This window comes from Clytia hemisphaerica, unplaced genomic scaffold, assembly GCF_902728285.1.
Source record: "Clytia hemisphaerica strain Z4C2 unplaced genomic scaffold, Clytia hemisphaerica genome assembly, whole genome shotgun sequence".
Classification (NCBI taxonomy): Eukaryota; Metazoa; Cnidaria; class Hydrozoa; order Leptothecata; family Clytiidae; genus Clytia; species Clytia hemisphaerica.
In genome coordinates, this window is record NW_027103262.1 from 972,712 (window position 1) to 990,737 (window position 18,026).

Below are 18,026 nucleotides of genomic sequence, written 5' to 3' on the forward strand. Positions count from 1 at the left end.
CTAAATTATGACGGAAATAAAATTTGGCGGATTTACCAGGAATTCCGCCATACAAATTAAATTCCCGCCAAATTTAATTTATCTCGTGTATTCTCCAAATTTGTGCTATTTCAGGTCTTAAAAACAGGTTTTTGCTTATTTGGTAACAATTTTTGGCCAAAAATTTCCTTCAACTGCCAAATTAAATTCTCGCCTAATTTCTTTTTTCTAGCAATCCACCAAATTAAACTCCTCTGAAAAAACTTTTTCAACCACCCGTCAAATTAAATTCCTGTCAAAATTCCTTCAAGGTATTATTATCAATTTTGTCAAGTCTCGAGAACAGTGAAGGTAAAGTACAATAATTCCAAATTTTATTTTTGCCTTTAATGGTTCCTAATTTTTGATTGAAAAAAGTTCCAAAAATTAATCTTGTTTTATCAGTCCTTTCAGCTTCAAAGTATCAGATGCTTTAAAATGAAACAGCTTTGCTCCAAAGAAAATGTGACATTTACAAAAAAAAGCAGAGATATGTATTCAATTTTTTGTAGTAAATTTCTCGATCATTTTGTATCAAAATAACAAAACTTGAACTGAAAAGACATATATAATCTTAAAGTTCTATTCTGGAATTTTGACCAAAATGTAGTTGATTGCTATCTTTTGAAACAATGTCCAGAAATATTCATCTATAAAATAATAAAATTTGACACTTACAGTAATACGGCTTATGAAAAAAAATCTGTCAATGTTACTTTAGACTGTATTCCTATTTGATTTTATCCTCAAAATAGGTTAAAAACTGAAGACTTTATGGAAAACTTTCCAAAAATTTTGTTATGTAGCAAATCAGAACATGATGACGACAGTGAACAAGAGCAGCCGCCGGCAGATTTTTTTTAAATAACTGTTCTTTTTTTCCAGGAGAGTAAATTTTATGGATAAATCTAGGAGAGACTTTCCTAAAAACACCCAGGTAAAATCCAGGGGTCGCCTTAAAGACATCTGTTCTTAAAATCCAGGAGCACATTTTAAGGAAAAACACATACAATTTTCCAGCGGGCAATCTGTTCAAAAAATCCGGGAGTTACATTGTGAAAAACACAACCAGATGCCAGATTTTTTTTCCAGGCAGCTTCATAATTTTCTTAAAACGTCTCATTTTCTAGGAGCATTTTAACTTCTTAGAGAATAGCTGTTATATTTTTCCAAGAGCATAATACTTCTAGAGAACAGATATACATTTTCCAGGAGTCCCATTCTTCCCCAGAACAGATGATATAATCCAGGAGAGCCCAGGATACAGAACAGATAGTTTTTTCTAGGAGAAAGGGACCTCAAGAACAGATATTTCATACTTCCTAGCCGGTGGCTGCTCTTGAGTGAAACATAATCTTTAGGTCAGAATAAATTCAACTGAAATCCAAAAAAGTCTAACATGTCATAATTGATAATCTAGATGACAGATTCGTTATATGTTTGCATAAATTTTATCCCGATAAAAAAACTACTTCCAGCTTCAACATTTTTTGTCAAATTTAGTCCAATATACACACTGTACCATACTAGTTTGTATACTTTTTGACATTTACGGTCAATATAAATAAATTTTGTCTGGTAATAGGATATGTTTAAAGAATTGTTTCATGGTAAACATTAAAGAAACAGATTTATTTCTTTTTCAATACTTGAAGTTTCTTGCTTTTACACATTCATCAGTTGATTAGAATCGTTCACATAATTGCCAAGCTTTTAATTGTATAAACCATAACCAGAACATTTTTGCAGTGAGTTTGTGTTTGTATTGTACGTAGTCTCAAGTTTTTCTGAAAAAGCTTCTTCACCGATCACTTCATTTTGACTACCAGTCAACCAATCACTGGAGATGTATGCTTTTTTCTTGTTCATACTCCTGATGCCCATGGTCATGGACAAGATAGATGTCAAAATGTATAAACATCAGTCAGTCATTCATCACGAGTGATCAGATTATAAAGAAACATGCAAGATTGCTGTTGGAAATCAGTTCAAGCAAAACAATTATATGTGGACAGCAGAGGGTCTTTTCGAGTGAATCTTTAAACTTTTTTCCATAGTCATTTTGTCTTTCTGTAAAAAATCGTTTTACAAGCAGTTCCAGTTCGTTCAGAGACTGCTTATCAAGGTCTCGAAGTATCTTTCTCTGCCAATCAAGTTTCATTTAAATGACATTTTGCAATTTTGTCAATTGATTGGTTTGCCAAGAGTTCTTCATACTTCAACTTCTTCATGTTGAGAATCTGTCTTTGACTTTTAAATTTACTATTTACATCAGCCATTCATTACATATTTTTAGCTTGTTTTGATTTTTTCAAATTCTCGGAATTTGTAAAATGGCGGGATTATGCTAATCGACATACATTTCGCGTACATGCCTAAAAGTACTTTCGTTTTTAAAGTGCACCAGGGCTTATATCCCCCGTCAACGCGTCCATCAGAATCATCAATAGCGTAAGGGGGTTAGATAAGCCATGGAGTCGAGGGTGGTCTGTTCCTCTAATTACAGAACTCTCAAGGAACTTCTATTGAACGAACATTATGATCCCTTAAGAATGATTTGTTCTTCATGTTTTGCATCACAGAATGAATTGTACTTAAGGGAACTTTTTATTACCTCATAAATTAAACTTGATATAAAATGTTCTTTGTTCCTTCTATGAGAGGGAACATTATCTTCACTGCTTTTTTTTAACCTTAATGTTCCCTTTTAAAGGAATTGAACGTTCCTGATCAACGAAAATTAAATGAATCAAATTATTCCCTAACGTAACAGTATCGAGAGGAGCGGTTTGGTTCTTCGTTTTATATAAGAATTGTTCCCTCTGTTAGAAACTCATATGACAACAACTTGTTCCTTTAGAAAAACATGTTATTCTCTACGCTTGCATGCGTTAGTGATGGTGTATAAACTATAAAGTTGTAAGTGTGCTCTTGAAATAGATTTTGAATCTACACTGGAGATTTAAATAAACACAGGCTGATTTTAGACTGGATACTTTTTACTTAATTCAAAACGTTTCTGATTGGGTATAAGTTATAATTGGCGCGCTCGAATTCCATTTGTCAGTCTTAATATAGGGGTAAAAGTACCATGTTTTCCTTTGTTCTTTATTGTTGAATTGAAATTTGGACCCCCTGTTAAAGGTTCCTTGTAAAAGGGTATAAAAATAGCAAATAGTTTGTATTCATTCAAGATGCCTCGACCGAGGAGGCTCCAAGTCAATTGGAAGGCTTTACTTGGTGCTGCTCATGGGAAAAGAACATTGAAACTTCGTCCAAACGTAAGAAATCTTTACACTTGTCCTGTAAAACTGTGTCTACATGTAGATTTTAAAAGTTGCCGTGGCTTGAGGAAGCACATAAATATTAAGCATCCATGGTATTATTATTTTGACGAGCAACCTGTTGTGAAGCGAGAAGACATGGTTGACCTGCATTCTATACCAAAGAGAGCCTCTACTGCTAGTAAGCCCTCATTTTCATTAGATAACGGAATCGGTTTAGATTTCTTGACATGGCTCGGAACATCATGTGGCGGAGGTAAAAATAACAGAGAATCTAGACAAATTGGTAAACGAGCTATGAAATATTTTATGCATGCCATGGGGAATAATGAGAACGACGTAGAACTTTCAAATGAATTTGTTGACTGTTGCCTGTCATCAGCAGAAATTTTCATATCTTTTTTAAAAACAATAGAGGTTGAATGGCAGGTCGGTCCTTCAGGTGCTGTAAACTATGTAAAAGCAATTACTGATTTTATAGATTTTCGAAAAGCAGGTGGTGTTTCTGATAACACTTTACGTTGTTTCACCGTAGTTGAAGTATATCTAAGGAGAGCAAATGAAAACCTTCGAAAAAGAAAAAATTTAGAATGCAATCGTAATCTTGACCTGGAAACCCTTATTGCCAGAAATAGTTGGGCTACATTAGAAGAAATGGAGGAAGTCATTCCATTCCACATGAAACAGTTTAAAACGGTCATTCAAAAGTGCTCATCGAGTGAAAAATCAAGATTTCTAACAAAAGGAGAGTTAGTTTTCTCCATTCGATTTATAACTACGTTGCTTTTTCTTCGAGTGAAATGCTCAAGACCTATGACTTTCCAATTCCTCACCGTCGATATGGTCAACAAAGCAAGAACAAATGGTGGATTTGTAGATCAAAAGGAGTTTAAAACTGCTTCAAGGTACATGCTTTACAAAGCTATTGTTCGAAAACTTTTCAAAGATTTATCTTTCGCTGCCTTTCTTTTTATTTCTCTCTTAGTCCCAAGTCTTAGTCTAAACAATCATTTATATCAAATGTATGCAATACCCTTTTAAAATGTAAAATTAACTGAGGAGATTATAATTCTGATTTTTCAGATATATCTTTGATACACTGATACTAACGGATGACACAATCGAAATAATTGACTTGTACTTGGAATACATACGACCTCGCCTTAATCCACAATGTGACTTCTTACTCCTTTCTACGAACGGAACTCAGTTTCAATCGTTGACTTCCGCCATGACAATACTTGTTCACCAGGCGATTGGTAAACACATCAACCCAACAAGATATAGGCAAATTGTAGAGACTGAAAGTAGTGAGAGGTTAAATCTTGAAGAACAGCATTTCATCACTGAAGACCAAAAACACAGTTCAACAGTGGCAAAGGTACACTACAAAAAGACACAGTCTAGAATCGTTGCAGTCGAGGGACGAAAATGCATGGAAAAAATGACAAAAGAAGCAAGAGGTAACAAAAGTTTAGTGGAACTATTCAATAATGTTTCTGGTTCTTTTGATGAAAAAGTTTTATTCCAAAGTCAAAGAATAATTGATGACCAAAGCACATCTTCCAGCTCCGGAAACGTACAACCAATGAACGACGACCCGTTCCAACCAACGAACGACGACCCGTTCCAACCAACAAACGACGACCCGTATCAACCAATGAACGAATCGCTGAATGAATCGACCGACTTGGCAGTTACAAAAGTTCGGCATACTGATAATACTATAACCGGGACTACCGCCTCTAAAGTAAAAACGACTGAGATGCCTAATGACGATATCACTTTCAAGAGAGAAATTGCTACACAACAGGCCACCAAGAGAACAACGAAAAATGTAAAGTTTACTAGTGAAGAAGATCGTTACTTAAAGCAAGGCATCCAGAAATACGGACCAAAGTCCTGGGCTCTTATTTTGAAAGACACTTCTTTGAAGTTTCATTCAACAAGAACAAGAGACTCTTTAAGAGTCAGAGCTGACAGTGCTTGTTTCAGGAAACTTTTTTTATCAAAATAGTTGAATATTTTTAATGAATTATCTATGTGTCTCTATAAGTTATGCAAAATTTATATTTCATCATTTCTTTTTTTAAGCCAAATGAAAAATGTCAAAAAAACCTATCAATAACTATACCGCCGCAAAAAGACTTTACTTTGAATTCGCCCTAATGTCCTCCTCGGACGATTCTGACTTTGACTTTGAAGCTTTCAATTCAGGCCAGAAAAAGAAGGAAAAGAAACCGACAGAACCATTGTTAAAACGTTCAAAAAGAGAGGGGATGTGCTTATGCTCGGGCGATGATAGTAAATCGGAGAGCTCTCAGACTGAAAAGATACCAAAATCTGAACCAAAAAAATTGTCTCAAAAGATAGTGAAAAGCAACAATGATAATGAGAACTTAATACAAATCAAAGATGATGAAATTGTAGACGATTTTGTGAAGAATTATCAATCAAAATAAACTTGTTTCTAATAGATTTATATTAATATATGCTCAATTTGATTAAACTTTGAAAATTTATGATAAAACTATCGTGTTTAAATAAATTTTATCAAGCATTCAAATCTTCTTACAACTATTGGTCGATCTTTTTACACATTGATACATACTAATACCTTTAGTTACATAATTTTATTGGATGAACTGTATTTTCTAAGCATTCGATTGCTTGAAAAGCCTTGTTACAAGTTTTGGTCGATTTGTTACAACTTGTTACAGCTTGATACGCCTTGTTACTGCTTGTTACATACTTTTTACACGGAAAGTCGAATTTTGAGACAGTAGTGACAGCATTTTTTACAAATTTTGAACATGTAAATTTTGTTACAATTTTTGGTCGATTTGTTACAACTTGTTACAGCTTGATACGCCTTGTTACTGCTTGTTACATACTTTTTACACGGAAAGTCGAATTTTGAGACAGTAGTGACAGCATTTTTTACAAATTTTGAACATCTAAATTTTGTTACAACTTTTGGTCGATTTGTTACAACTTGTTACAGCTTGATACGCCTTGTTACTGCTTGTTACATACTTTTTACACGGAAGGTCGAATTTTGAGACAGGGGTGACAGCATTTTTTACAAATTTGTAACATCTAAATTTTGTTACAATTTTTGGTCGATTTGTTACAACTTGTTACAGCTTGATACGCTTTGTTACTGCTTGTTACATACTTTTTACACGGAAGGTCGAATTTTGAGACAGGGGTGACAGCATTTTTTACAAATTTTGAACATCTAAATTTTGTTACAATTTTTGGTCGATTTGTTACAACTTGTTACAGCTTGATACGCTTTGTTACTACTTGTTACATACTTTTTACACGGAAATTCGAATTTTGAGACAGGGGTGACATCATTTTTTACAAATTTTGAACATGTAAATTTTGTTACAATTTTTGGTCCATTTGTTACAACTTGATACAGCTTAATACGCTTTGTTACTGCTTGTTACATACTTTTTACACGGAAGGTCGAATTTTGAGACAGGGGTGACAGCATTTTTTACAAATTTTGAACATCTAAATTTTGTTACAAGTTTTGGTCGATTTGTTACAACTTGTTACAGCTTGATACGCCTTGTTACTGCTTGTTACATACTTTTTACACGGAAAGTTGAATTTTGAGACAGGGGTGACAGCATTTTTTACAAATTTTGAACATCTAAATTTTGTTACAACTTTTGGTCGATTTGTTACATGCTGTTACACATTGATACACCTTGATACACCTTGTTACAAGTTTTCATAGGAAAAGCTCAAAAAAAAGCCTTGTTACAAGTTTTGGTCGATTTGTTACATGCTGTTACACATTGATACACCTTGATACACCTTGTTACAAGTTTTAATAGGAAAAGCGCAAAAAAAGCCTTGTTACAAGTTTTGGTCTATTTGTTACATGTTGTTACAGCTTGTTACACCTTGATACACGTTGTTACAGGTTTTCATAGGAAAAGTTCGAAAATAGCCTTTTTACAAGTTTTGGTCTATTTGTTACATGTTGTTACAGCTTGTTACACCTTGATACACCTTGTTACAGGTTTTCATAGGAAAAGTTCGAAAATAGCCTTGTTACAAGTTTTGGTCTATTTGTTACATGTTGTTACAGCTTGTTACACTTTGATACACCTTGTTACAAAACTTGATTTTTATTACAACTCTTGGTCGATTTGTTACAACTTGTTACAGCTTGATACGCTTTGTTACTGCTTGTTACATACTTTTTACACGGAAAGTCGAATTTTGAGACAGTAGTGACAGCATTTTTTACATATTTTGAACATCTAAATTTTGTTACAAGTTTTGGTCGATTTGTTACATGCTGTTACACATTGATACACCTTGATACACCTTGTTACAAGTTTTCATAGGAAAAGCTCAAAAAAAGCCTTGTTACAAGTTTTGGTCGATTTGTTACATGCTGTTACACATTGATACACCTTGATACACCTTGTTACAAGTTTTAATAGGAAAAGCGCAAAAAAAGCCTTGTTACAAGTTTTGGTCTATTTGTTACATGTTGTTACAGCTTGTTACACCTTGATACACGTTGTTACAGGTTTTCATAGGAAAAGTTCGAAAATAGCCTTGTTACAAGTTTTGGTCTATTTGTTACATGTTGTTACAGCTTGTTACACCTTGATACACCTTGTTACAGGTTTTCATAGGAAAAGTTCGAAAATAGCCTTGTTACAAGTTTTGGTCTATTTGTTACATGTTGTTACAGCTTGTTACACTTTGATACACCTTGTTACAGGTTTTCATAGGAAAAGTTCGAAAAAAGCCTTGTTACAAGTTTTGGTCTATTTGTTACATGTTGTTACAGCTTGTTACACTTTCATACACCTTGTTACAGGTTTTCATAGGAAAAGGTCGAAAATAGCCTTGTTACAAGTTTTGGTCTATTTGTTACATGTTGTCACAGCTTGTTACACCTTGATACACCTTGTTACAGGTTTTCATAGGAAAATCTCGAAAATAGTCTTGTTACAAGTTTTGGTCTATTTGTTACATGTTGTTACAGCTTGTTACACCTTGATACACCTTGTTACAGGTTTTCATAGGAAAAGTTCGAAAATAGCCTTGTTACAAGTTTTGGTCTATTTGTTACATGTTGTCACAGCTTGTTACACCTTGATACACCTTGTTACAGGTTTTCATAGGAAAAGGTCGAAAATAGCCTTGTTACAAGTTTTGGTCTATTTGTTACATGTTGTTACAGCTTGTTACACCTTGATACATCCTGTTACAAATTTTCATAAGAAAGGTTCGAAAATAGCCATTTAAAAAAAGGTTCTTTATCTTAATTTTAATGTTCAATTTAATTTGGTAATTTCAAATAAAGACGAGTTTGAGGAATGGAAGACATAACATCTTAAAATTTCAATGAATTATTTTTCGTTTTTAATAATTTTAGTAAAATTTAACTTCAATCACTGATGATTACGACTTCGTCAACAATGTTTTTCGGTATGTATCTCTTCATAGTTCGTTTGGACCCCTTCGTTTGATTTGTTGAATCTGAGTTTGTGTCAGAAAGGGAAGATTGGATTTCGATCTTGATCGGGGCACAAACATCACTTGTTTTCTTTTTCTTCTCCGGAGCACCTTGAGTGGATTTCGACGCAACGTTATCATCATCTGAGCTAGTATCAAGGTCTGTGACAGCTCGCTTCTTTTTCTTAGAAAGTTTACGAGTTTGTGTCTGGAATTTTGGTGCTGTCTTTTTCTGTTGTTCGTTATCTTCGTCTGTAGTTGAAGCCCTGTCGGTCGAGCGTTCATCGATAATTGCGCCGATGATTGATTGGTAGTCAGGATACTCCGCTTCAAAAATTTCATATGGGAACCAGCTTCGTTCTTTTTGCTTCCCTAATAAGAACATATCGTATACGGTGTCTGCTCCTTGCCAATCAGATTCATAGCGCTGACGATATTTCTTCAATATTTCATCTGGCATCGGAACTCTCACCTCTCGATACTCTTTTAGCAACTTGTAAACTTTTTCTCTGTATTGATAATCTGGATTCGAAGCATAACGATCAAAGTTCTCCAACATGTAATATGTTTCATCTAACACATCTTCAAAGGTTTTACTTCTAGATGATGATGATGATGGCCGACTAGGACCTGGCTTGGCATTTGCAACTTCTTCGGCAGCAGTTGGCTGAGTGAATGAAAATTCTAAAGCGTCTGAATCGTCAGATGAAAAAGGATTTTCATTATCGAAGTCGTTGTAGCAGGCACCATCTTTTGTTTTTTCTCTGATCGGACAAGAGAATATCGGTACGTCTTTGAGCTGTAGCGCAACCCAATGGAAAACTTCCATGCAGTTTTTGCGTAGCCAATCTAAAAGTAATTTAAAAGAAATGTATTTCGAATATTTCGAATAGTAGTGTAATTTTTTACTGACAAATAAAATCATGATATTGATCAATATATACACATTTTCCTCAGCTATTTTCTGAAACGATAATCTCTCAGGGCATAAAATACACCTCGACTCGTTGTTGGGTAAGATGAAGTTTTTTTATTCTATCAGACAGGTTTGATAGTTGACAATGAATTTACTTACTGCTCATAGATGTATCCACTTTCGGAAGCTCGATTGTGTCAAATTCACAGATACGTTTTTTGATTGCTTTACCGTCTCTACCAGGGCCAAAATCAGGATTTTCATTTGTTGTAATAAAGAATCCAGAATTATAGTGGAAACTCTCTACTCCCTTGTGTTTCTTTTGCACTGTGATGCGACCACCTAAAACGATCAGAAAATTAATCAACTTTAATCATCTTTTTAATAACTGCATAGTTTAAGTTGTTTTCTGTTCTTTTACTTTTAAAATTGCATTTCCAATTTTATACGATCGACTAGGTTATTTATTCTAGTGTATGGAATCTTATTTTGGTTTTACCTTGCAAAAGTCTTTTTGCATCTTCGCAAGACAGTGATTCGGGACTCCACTCGTCCATGCAAACGATTTGGGTGTTGCTTTTGATAGTTGACGCAGAAAAACGTCCATCTGGTACGATATAGCTGATAAAGGTCGATGGAATTATGCCTTCGAATGGACAAAACCAGCTAGTTTTGCCTGAATCCGAGTCGCCAACCAGCATTAGCTTTTTCTCCTTCTTGGGAAACTTTTTGTGCATCAGCAATTGATAATATTTCTGCAGAAACTGTTTTCTGATGATGGGATTGGGAAAGCTGTTCATAATACCTGAATGGAATAAAGTAGTAATATAAAGTATGAAAATGTGTCCATCAAGCAAGATATTTTTATTTGTTCTAATAGGAAGCTGAGGCAATATAACACGACTACCAATAAATCATTACAGGAGAGTTCAAATCAGTGTTTTATTGAGCTGTCGATAGGATACAAAACTGAAAAAAAACAAGCTTACCCTCCATAAATGGTGTTGGATTTGGACGCTTTTTGTGGTTATAAATTACAAAGGCTCTAGGGGAGCCGGTCAGGGCTGGATTCTGCTCGAAACACTTCTTTTCTATGTTAAAAAAGAAGCCATCGTTAATTTCGATGTAGTTGTAGTCCATTTTCATCTGTTTCACTATTCGACAAGAAGGTTTCTCCAAGTGCCGTATCACGTCCCATGTTTGACCAGATAAGGAATCCGCAACTGATGAATTTTTAAGGATCCTCATGACATAATCCTCGACAGATTTATAGTGGTAATAGGTTCTGGTCGATTCTGGAACATGTCGATAGATATATCCTTTGAACAGTTCACATTTTTCGTCTTTCATAACTCTAGCAACTACGTCAATGGCTTGGTTCAGTCTGCTTCTAGGCTTTGCAACTTCTTTCGGAGCCTTGTCTAAAATAGAAGTCAAAAATTTGATGTAAAAACTCACTTTCCTCCTATGATAATCAACTTGAGATAGTTGCAATGATGTAATTTAAAATTACTTACTTGAAGAGTTTCTCATGTCAAGTTCGAAGTCCAGGTTAAACTGTCTTAGACGTGGTAGTTCTGTCGATAATTTGTCGTGGACATTTTTCGCAATTGTTGACGATACATATATGTTCACAGGCTTTACAGACTCGTCAACAGGAATCTCGATGCTGTCTTCATCCTCGCCCCGGTCGATGGCCTCCGCTCTTGCTAGGCGCATTTTATTCAAAACAATCTTTTTGAGAGGCTCAGCTAATTTATGGTCCTTCAGGGTGATGTACAATTGGGATGCGGCTAGATTTTCAATTTGACCGATCGACGCACCTATGAAATAAAAAGAATAAAAGCATCAAAATGTGTAAAAAATGCTGTAACCCCTGTCTCAAAACTCGACTTTCCGTGTAAAAAGTATGTAACAAGCAGTAACAAAGGGTATCAAGCTGTAACAAGTTGTAACAAATCGACCAAAAATTGTAACAAAATTTAGATGTTCAAAATTTGTAAAAAATGCTGTCACCCCTGTTTCAAAATTCGACCTTCCGTGTAAAAAGTATGTAAGAAGTAGTAACAAAGCGTATCAAGCTGTAACAAGTTGTAACAAATGGACCAAAAGTTGTAACAAAATTTAGATGTTCAAAATTTGTAAAAAATGCTGTCACCCCTGTTTCAAAATTCGACCTTCCGTGTAAAAAGTATGTAACAAGTAGTAACAAAGCGTATCAAGCTGTAACAAGTTGTAACAAATGGACCAAAAGTTGTAACAAAATTTAGATGTTCAAAATTTGTAAAAAATGCTGTCACCCCTGTTTCAAAATTCGACCTTCCGTGTAAAAAGTATGTAACAAGCAGTAACAAAGCGTATCAAGCTGTAACAAGTTGTAACAAATGGACCAAAAGTTGTAACAAAATTTAGTTGTTCAAAATTTGTAAAAAATGCTGTAATCCCTGTCTCAAAATTCGACTTTCCGTGTAAAAAGTATGTAACAAGCAGTAACAAAGCGTATCAAGCTGTATCAAGTTGTAACAAATCGACCAAAAGTTGTAACAAAAATTAGATGTCCAAAATTTGTAAAAAATGCTGTCACTACTGTCTCAAAATTCGACTTTCCGTGTAAAAAGTATGTAACAAGCAGTAACAAAGCGTATTAAGCTGTATAAAGTTGTAACAAATCGACCAAAAGTTGTAACAAAATTTAGATGTTTAAAATTTGTAAAAAATGCTGTCACCCCTGTCTCAAAATTCGACCTTCCGTGTAAAAAGTATGTAACAAGCAGTAACAAAGCGTATCAAGCTGTATCAAGTTGTAACAAATCGACCAAAAGTTGTAACAAAATTTAGATGTTTAAAATTTGTAAAAAATGCTGTCACCCCTGTCTCAAAATTCGACCTTCCGTGAAAAAACTATGTAACAAGCAGTAACAAAGCGTATTAAGCTGTATCAAGTTGTAACAAATCCACCAAAAGTTGTAACAAAATTTAGATGTTTAAAATTTGTAAAAAATGCTGTCACCCCTGTCTCAAAATTCGACCTTCCGTGTAAAAAGTATGTAACAAGCAGTAACAAAGCGTATCAAGCTGTATCAAGTTGTAACAAATCGACCAAAAGTTGTAACAAAATTTAGATGTTTAAAATTTGTAAAAAATGCTGTCACCCCTGTCTCAAAATTCGACCTTCCGTGAAAAAACTACGTAACAAGCAGTAACAAAGCGTATTAAGCTGTATCAAGTTGTAACAAATCCACCAAAAGTTGTAACAAAATTTAGATGTTTAAAATTTGTAAAAAATGCTGTCACTACTGTCTTTAAATTCGACCTTCCGTATAAAAAGTATGTAACAAGCAGTAACAAAGCGTATCAAGCTGTAACAAGTTGTAACAAATCGACCAAGAGTTCTAATAAAAATCAAGTTTTGTAACAAGTTATCAGAATAATTCAGTGAAATAAAGATTGAATTATCTAAGAGTTAGACATACCTCTTGGTTTGACTCCCTTGCACGAATCGATTTTAACACCAGACTCCATAACCTTTTTGCATAGCATGTTCTCGAACTTGTTTGCTGTGATATCTGGCCAATCAAATGCCATCCAAAAACTTAGTCCCGTATCTAACTCTTCACCCTTCTCCATTGCGGTGACACAGCTGATCAACACTTTAACTGGAACAATATCCTTGAATATATTCTCGAGATCTTGCCTTCTTGTAAACATATCCGAATAATTCTCCTCCTTCCACAGCACTCTTATCGCAAGAACATTATAACTATCCACAATGTTTGAAATGACATAAGTTTTCAAAGCCCTCTGTAGAGGAACTTCTCTAAATGATTTATTCGGTTTGAAATTTTTATTTGCATTCTTTTTGGCAGCAACATTTTGACGAAGAGTGGTTCGCTCATCACTTGAAGTTTCACTACTGTCTGACATTTTAATTTTAACACAAACACACCATACAAGCTTATCACTTGTATAAAGATGCGTGGTGTGAGAAGAGAAAATTCGATCATTTATAGGTCACACAAGTTTTTACAAAAATTCGCGGAGGGAATAAAAAACAATCGAATGGCTTATTGGAACTAATTTTCGCGGGAACTAATTTTCGCGGTCGAAAAAAAATATCTGAAAAATTGCATTTCGCGGGTTTTAATTTTCGCGGTTTTTCATTTTTTTGGACAAATTTCTTTTATTTTCCTAGGGATTTTTCAATAAAATTGGAAAAAATTGTATTTCGCGGGAATTAATTTTCGCGGTTTTCGACTCTCAAAATTTTTCGCGGGATCAAATTTTCGCGATTTTGACGAAAAACCGCGAAAAACGCTAAAATTAAAACCCGCGAAAATTAGTTCCAATAAGGTAGTGCAAGTGGCCCTGAGTGTCAGATTATGTATTGAATGTAGTTTGCAGTGCCTCTTGGTCTAAATATATATATCATATATTAAAGCGAATTTCTTTCAAAACAAAAGTTAACTTCCAGTTAACTCTTAAGCTAAGTTGGGAACATCAATCAGTATTCAATTCAAATCAAATCTCAATTCAAGCTCTCAAGCATACTTCATTCAAGCTCTTCATTTTAACTAGGATTCTCACCACTACATTTCCTGGCATGCTGTCCTTAATGAATTACAAAGAGCTTGCAAAGAAATTGGTGCACACCTTTATAAAAGGGAGCCAATAGAAAGATCTTGAGAAGACACTACATGGATTCTTCTTAACTTTTTAAAATTGTAATTTGATTGGTATGGCCTTTATCCAAGATCTTGGCCTTTATCCAAGATCTTGGCATGATTGCAATGGCTGTCTTCGTCTGAAAAATTTGTTATTACAGGGTAAGATTTGGTCAGTGATACTCTCCACGGTAAAGTATTCTCAGGTGAAACAAGGCATGCATGCAGGGGCCACGACACGATTTTGAGATTGGAGTTGCCAAGTTCGCAAAGCCAAGTGTTAGTCAGCTGGGGGTTAGGGGGACATTGTTAGCCCCCCTGAGGGGTAAGGAGGGGGCGCTGCTAGGAGGGGGGCGCTGCTAGCCCCCCTGTGAGGTAAAATTTTAGGTTTTAGGCCTTAAAATATGGTTATAAAGGTGCTGCCATTTAATTGTCGAAATAATAGGCCCAAACGAGTAGCTCATATATATATATATGGAATACGGAAAATAATTATTGCTCCCGAAGGGAGCCTATGTTGCTTCACGAGGCCGTGCTGGGGATCGAGCTGGCGAAAAATTGTTCAAGAACGGGACGATGTAACCTAGTAACCGCAGCATCTAAAAGATTGCCGTGGTGAGCTTTTAAGCTAGCTCGACCGCGCGATCAGATATTTTGCGTTTTTGGCGCTCCAAAGTCATAGCTTGGAATACAACAACACCGCGTGAACAGAAATTTAGCGTCTTTAGCGCTCCAATGTCATAGCCTGGAATACAACAAAAATCAGCAAAGCAACTTGGGACTAACCTGAGATCAGATTGTGGTTGTTTTCTGCCCACCACGCTGAAGCTCTAAAGGGATGGGTGAAAACATACAATCTGACGAATATGCTATCTCAAAATCGTAAGGACCGCGTTCGTCTAAAAGGACTGGGGATGACAACAAAGTTGCGTGATTGTGTTTACGAATAAGGCGCCGTATCAGTTTTTGACTTTCTGGCGCACAACAAGATTCTTGTTGTAAAATTTTCCGCGGGAGGACTATTTTCCTCAGATGTATAATTTTCAAGTGCCTTCAGAGGTTTACCGTGCACGTAAGAAAATTATGAACAGCTGTTATCAGGTTACTTGGGACCAGTTGGTTTCAGAAAGTAGAAGGTATAATCCCATAGACTGTTCTGCAATTATCTGATATTCCGATGGCGTATTGGCGGCCGCCCACGCTAAAGCTCTAAAGGAGCGGGCCAATATACCATCGGAGAGAAATAGTAGTCATCCATTGATGTGCCGACATAAGTTTAGCCCTCATTTTCGGGGCCGTGCTGAACGCTCAAAAATTGTTTTTTTGAGATCTGGCGCCTCAAAAAGACCGTCAAATCACTGTCGTTAGTTACCACGTCATGAGTATGTCGGCAAAAATTACAAACAACATGGCTGATGTAATTTTCAAAAAATGTGTGCTGTTATGGTTGTTTTTGGTTTCTTTTGATGGATTTTTTGTAGTTTAACTGTACTTATCACTCCCTGAATATTAGTTTTAGTATCCAGTGTAATTTTTGTATGTGCACCAACCCAAAAAATGTGTTTCTACCACAGAAAAGTTGATAATCATAACTTTTGTTTTTGTTTGTTTTGATGGCTGATTTTTTCTGCACTTTCTCAAATTTTATACCATTCAAAGACCAAAGAAACTAAAGCAGGTATGTTCCTATGGGCTTAGGCTTTTATCAGTAACTTTCATGTTGTTATCTTAGACCGTCCTCCAAATATAACTGTTGTCCACCGGCCGACAACCGACAAACCGACTTCAGTATTCCAGAACTGAAGTTTTTTGGATAAAATCTTTATTAAACTTCACAAAAGTGTTCATTTAGGGTTGGTATTCATTTTCTCCCCATTTTCTATAGCTTTAGTTTTTCTTTTAGTGTTATTTATAGATGCTGATTATGACTTTTCTCTTCTTTCAAGCTTTTTTGTGTACAATGTTATTTCTATTTTGTTTTTGCTTCTGTGATCAGTTTAAAGAAGGAAAAATACTTATTTGAGTATTCCTACGAATTTCCTTTTGCTTTGTATTCTTCATTCTTGTTGTATAATCAGGCTTCATCAGTTACTTTACTGTTACTTTTGGGTAATTATTATCAAAAATTGGAAAAAACTTTGCATACCACCATTAACGAACCTTCTGTTTATCTCCAGGCGATGTCAATTGAATTCAATTGATACAAATTTTCGTAATTGAACTATCAAATTTTATCAAACAGAATCAAACTATTATATAGCCAGACGGTGTCAATCGAACAACTTCGAACGGAAATCGCAATCGAACCAATCGAACGCAATCGAACGCGATCGAATAATTGCGATTCGATTGCCAAACGCAATCGAATCACAATCGAACGGCCGATTCTTGGGTAATATTCGATTGTGTTCGATTGCGTTCAAGTAACGTTCGATTGGTTCGATTGATAGTCAACCTATCTTTAATTGGTTCGATTGATTGTAAATTACCTTCGATTGATCTTCGATTATGATTATTTTCGATAAGTTTGATTGCGATTAAATTAAATTTGATCACTCCTTTAAAGCTCTTTTTAGCGTGGACAGCTGAGTGCGTAAGTAACCATACTAGAATGAATAAAATAGAATACAATTGAATCAATCGAACGCAATCGAACATAATCGAATACAATCGAACGTAATCGAAGCAATCGAACGGCAAATTCTGGGTAATATTCGATTGCGATTCGATTGCGTTCGACAATCGAATCGCAATTATTCGATTGTGTTCGATTGCGTTCGTTTGATAAAATGTTAGATTAGATTGGTACCCGTGAAAAAGGGTAATTTGCATCATTTGAGGGAAACTTTACATTGCCTCCAAACTGCAGACCTTTCTTGGTCTGCACTTTGTCTAAGCTAAAATGTAAATTGTATGTTTTTGACTTTTGAATTTTTACAATTTTATTACCAGAAAGCTCTACTATTGACTATTTGGAGGCGATACCAGTTTCCTTCCAGTGATTACCTTTTTTCACGGTAATCAAACAGTCTGATTGACATCACCTGGATATTTATTACAAATTATCTATTGACAGTTTCTTCTTCTCTATTCCTATTTCAGCTTTATGGTTTTGCCTTCCAGCCTTCGTTCATTCACCATGACAAATACCATATTAACCATTAAAGTAGTTTTACACGTTGGATGTACCGTCAACTGCTTTAAAGCCAGATTGACATTATATGTTTTTACAAGGTCTGAATCGCTGCACAAAAGGACAAAGATAGCAATTGTTCAACCAATCATCAAACTTCATTTTAACATAACATTTTAATGACAAGAGAGTTTTGACTTCAAAATGTTGAACAAGAATTGGAATGAATTGTCTGCGTTTTTAATGGAGTTGTGCAATGTTTGTGCATTGGGACACCAAAACAGCAACTATTTTAACCGAACCTCCACAGAATCATCTTTTTTGTACTGTCCAAGAAACATTGATCTGTTTGTTGTTGAAGAGGATGTGACGATAGAGAGAAAAAGCTGACCAGAAGGCAGTATGTCCCATGTTATCTCAAGTAATGGCATTTTAGAGCAGTTGACAGTCTATACACAAACTTGACATTAACACTCCTTTTGTTGGAGAAATTCCTGAAGGATATTTCATGTTAT

General features: G+C 35.2%; 2 protein-coding genes across 2 annotated transcripts; one reads left to right on the forward strand and one right to left on the reverse strand.

Annotated features, from left to right (window-relative positions):
• Positions 1 to 3,147: 3,147 nt before the first annotated feature.
• Positions 3,148 to 5,369, forward strand: LOC136800015 (uncharacterized). Its single transcript, XM_067056637.1, has 2 exons — positions 3,148 to 4,207; positions 4,386 to 5,369. Exons 1-2 carry the CDS (start codon positions 3,213 to 3,215, stop codon positions 5,317 to 5,319), a joined length of 1,929 nt encoding a protein of 642 aa, XP_066912738.1. The 5' UTR covers positions 3,148 to 3,212; the 3' UTR covers positions 5,320 to 5,369.
• A 3,364-nt stretch (positions 5,370 to 8,733) lies between these two features.
• Positions 8,734 to 13,898, reverse strand: LOC136799358 (uncharacterized). Its single transcript, XM_067056071.1, has 6 exons — positions 13,191 to 13,898; positions 11,235 to 11,540; positions 10,707 to 11,138; positions 10,217 to 10,522; positions 9,877 to 10,059; positions 8,734 to 9,650 (listed from the first exon to the last, which is right to left on the reverse strand). The coding sequence occupies exons 1-6, from the start codon at positions 13,639 to 13,641 to the stop codon at positions 8,734 to 8,736; spliced, it is 2,595 nt and encodes an 864-aa protein (XP_066912172.1). The 5' UTR covers positions 13,642 to 13,898.
• Positions 13,899 to 18,026: the final 4,128 nt, after the last annotated feature.

What these genes read in the sequence shown, in the direction of transcription:
- LOC136800015 (XM_067056637.1), top strand. Translation starts at nt 3,213, where the DNA reads ATGCCTCGACCGAGGAGGCTCCAAGTCAATTGGAAGGCTTTACTTGGT. An exon ending in GAGTTTAAAACTGCTTCAAG is followed by an intron (nt 4,208 to 4,385) that starts GTACATGCTTTA and finishes CTGATTTTTCAG; the next exon opens with ATATATCTTTGATACACTGA.
- LOC136799358 (XM_067056071.1), bottom strand. Translation starts at nt 13,641, where the DNA reads ATGTCAGACAGTAGTGAAACTTCAAGTGATGAGCGAACCACTCTTCGT. An exon ending in TGACATGAGAAACTCTTCAA is followed by an intron (nt 11,139 to 11,234) that starts GTAAGTAATTTT and finishes CTTCTATTTTAG; the next exon opens with ACAAGGCTCCGAAAGAAGTT. An exon ending in TCCAACACCATTTATGGAGG is followed by an intron (nt 10,523 to 10,706) that starts GTAAGCTTGTTT and finishes TATTCCATTCAG; the next exon opens with GTATTATGAACAGCTTTCCC.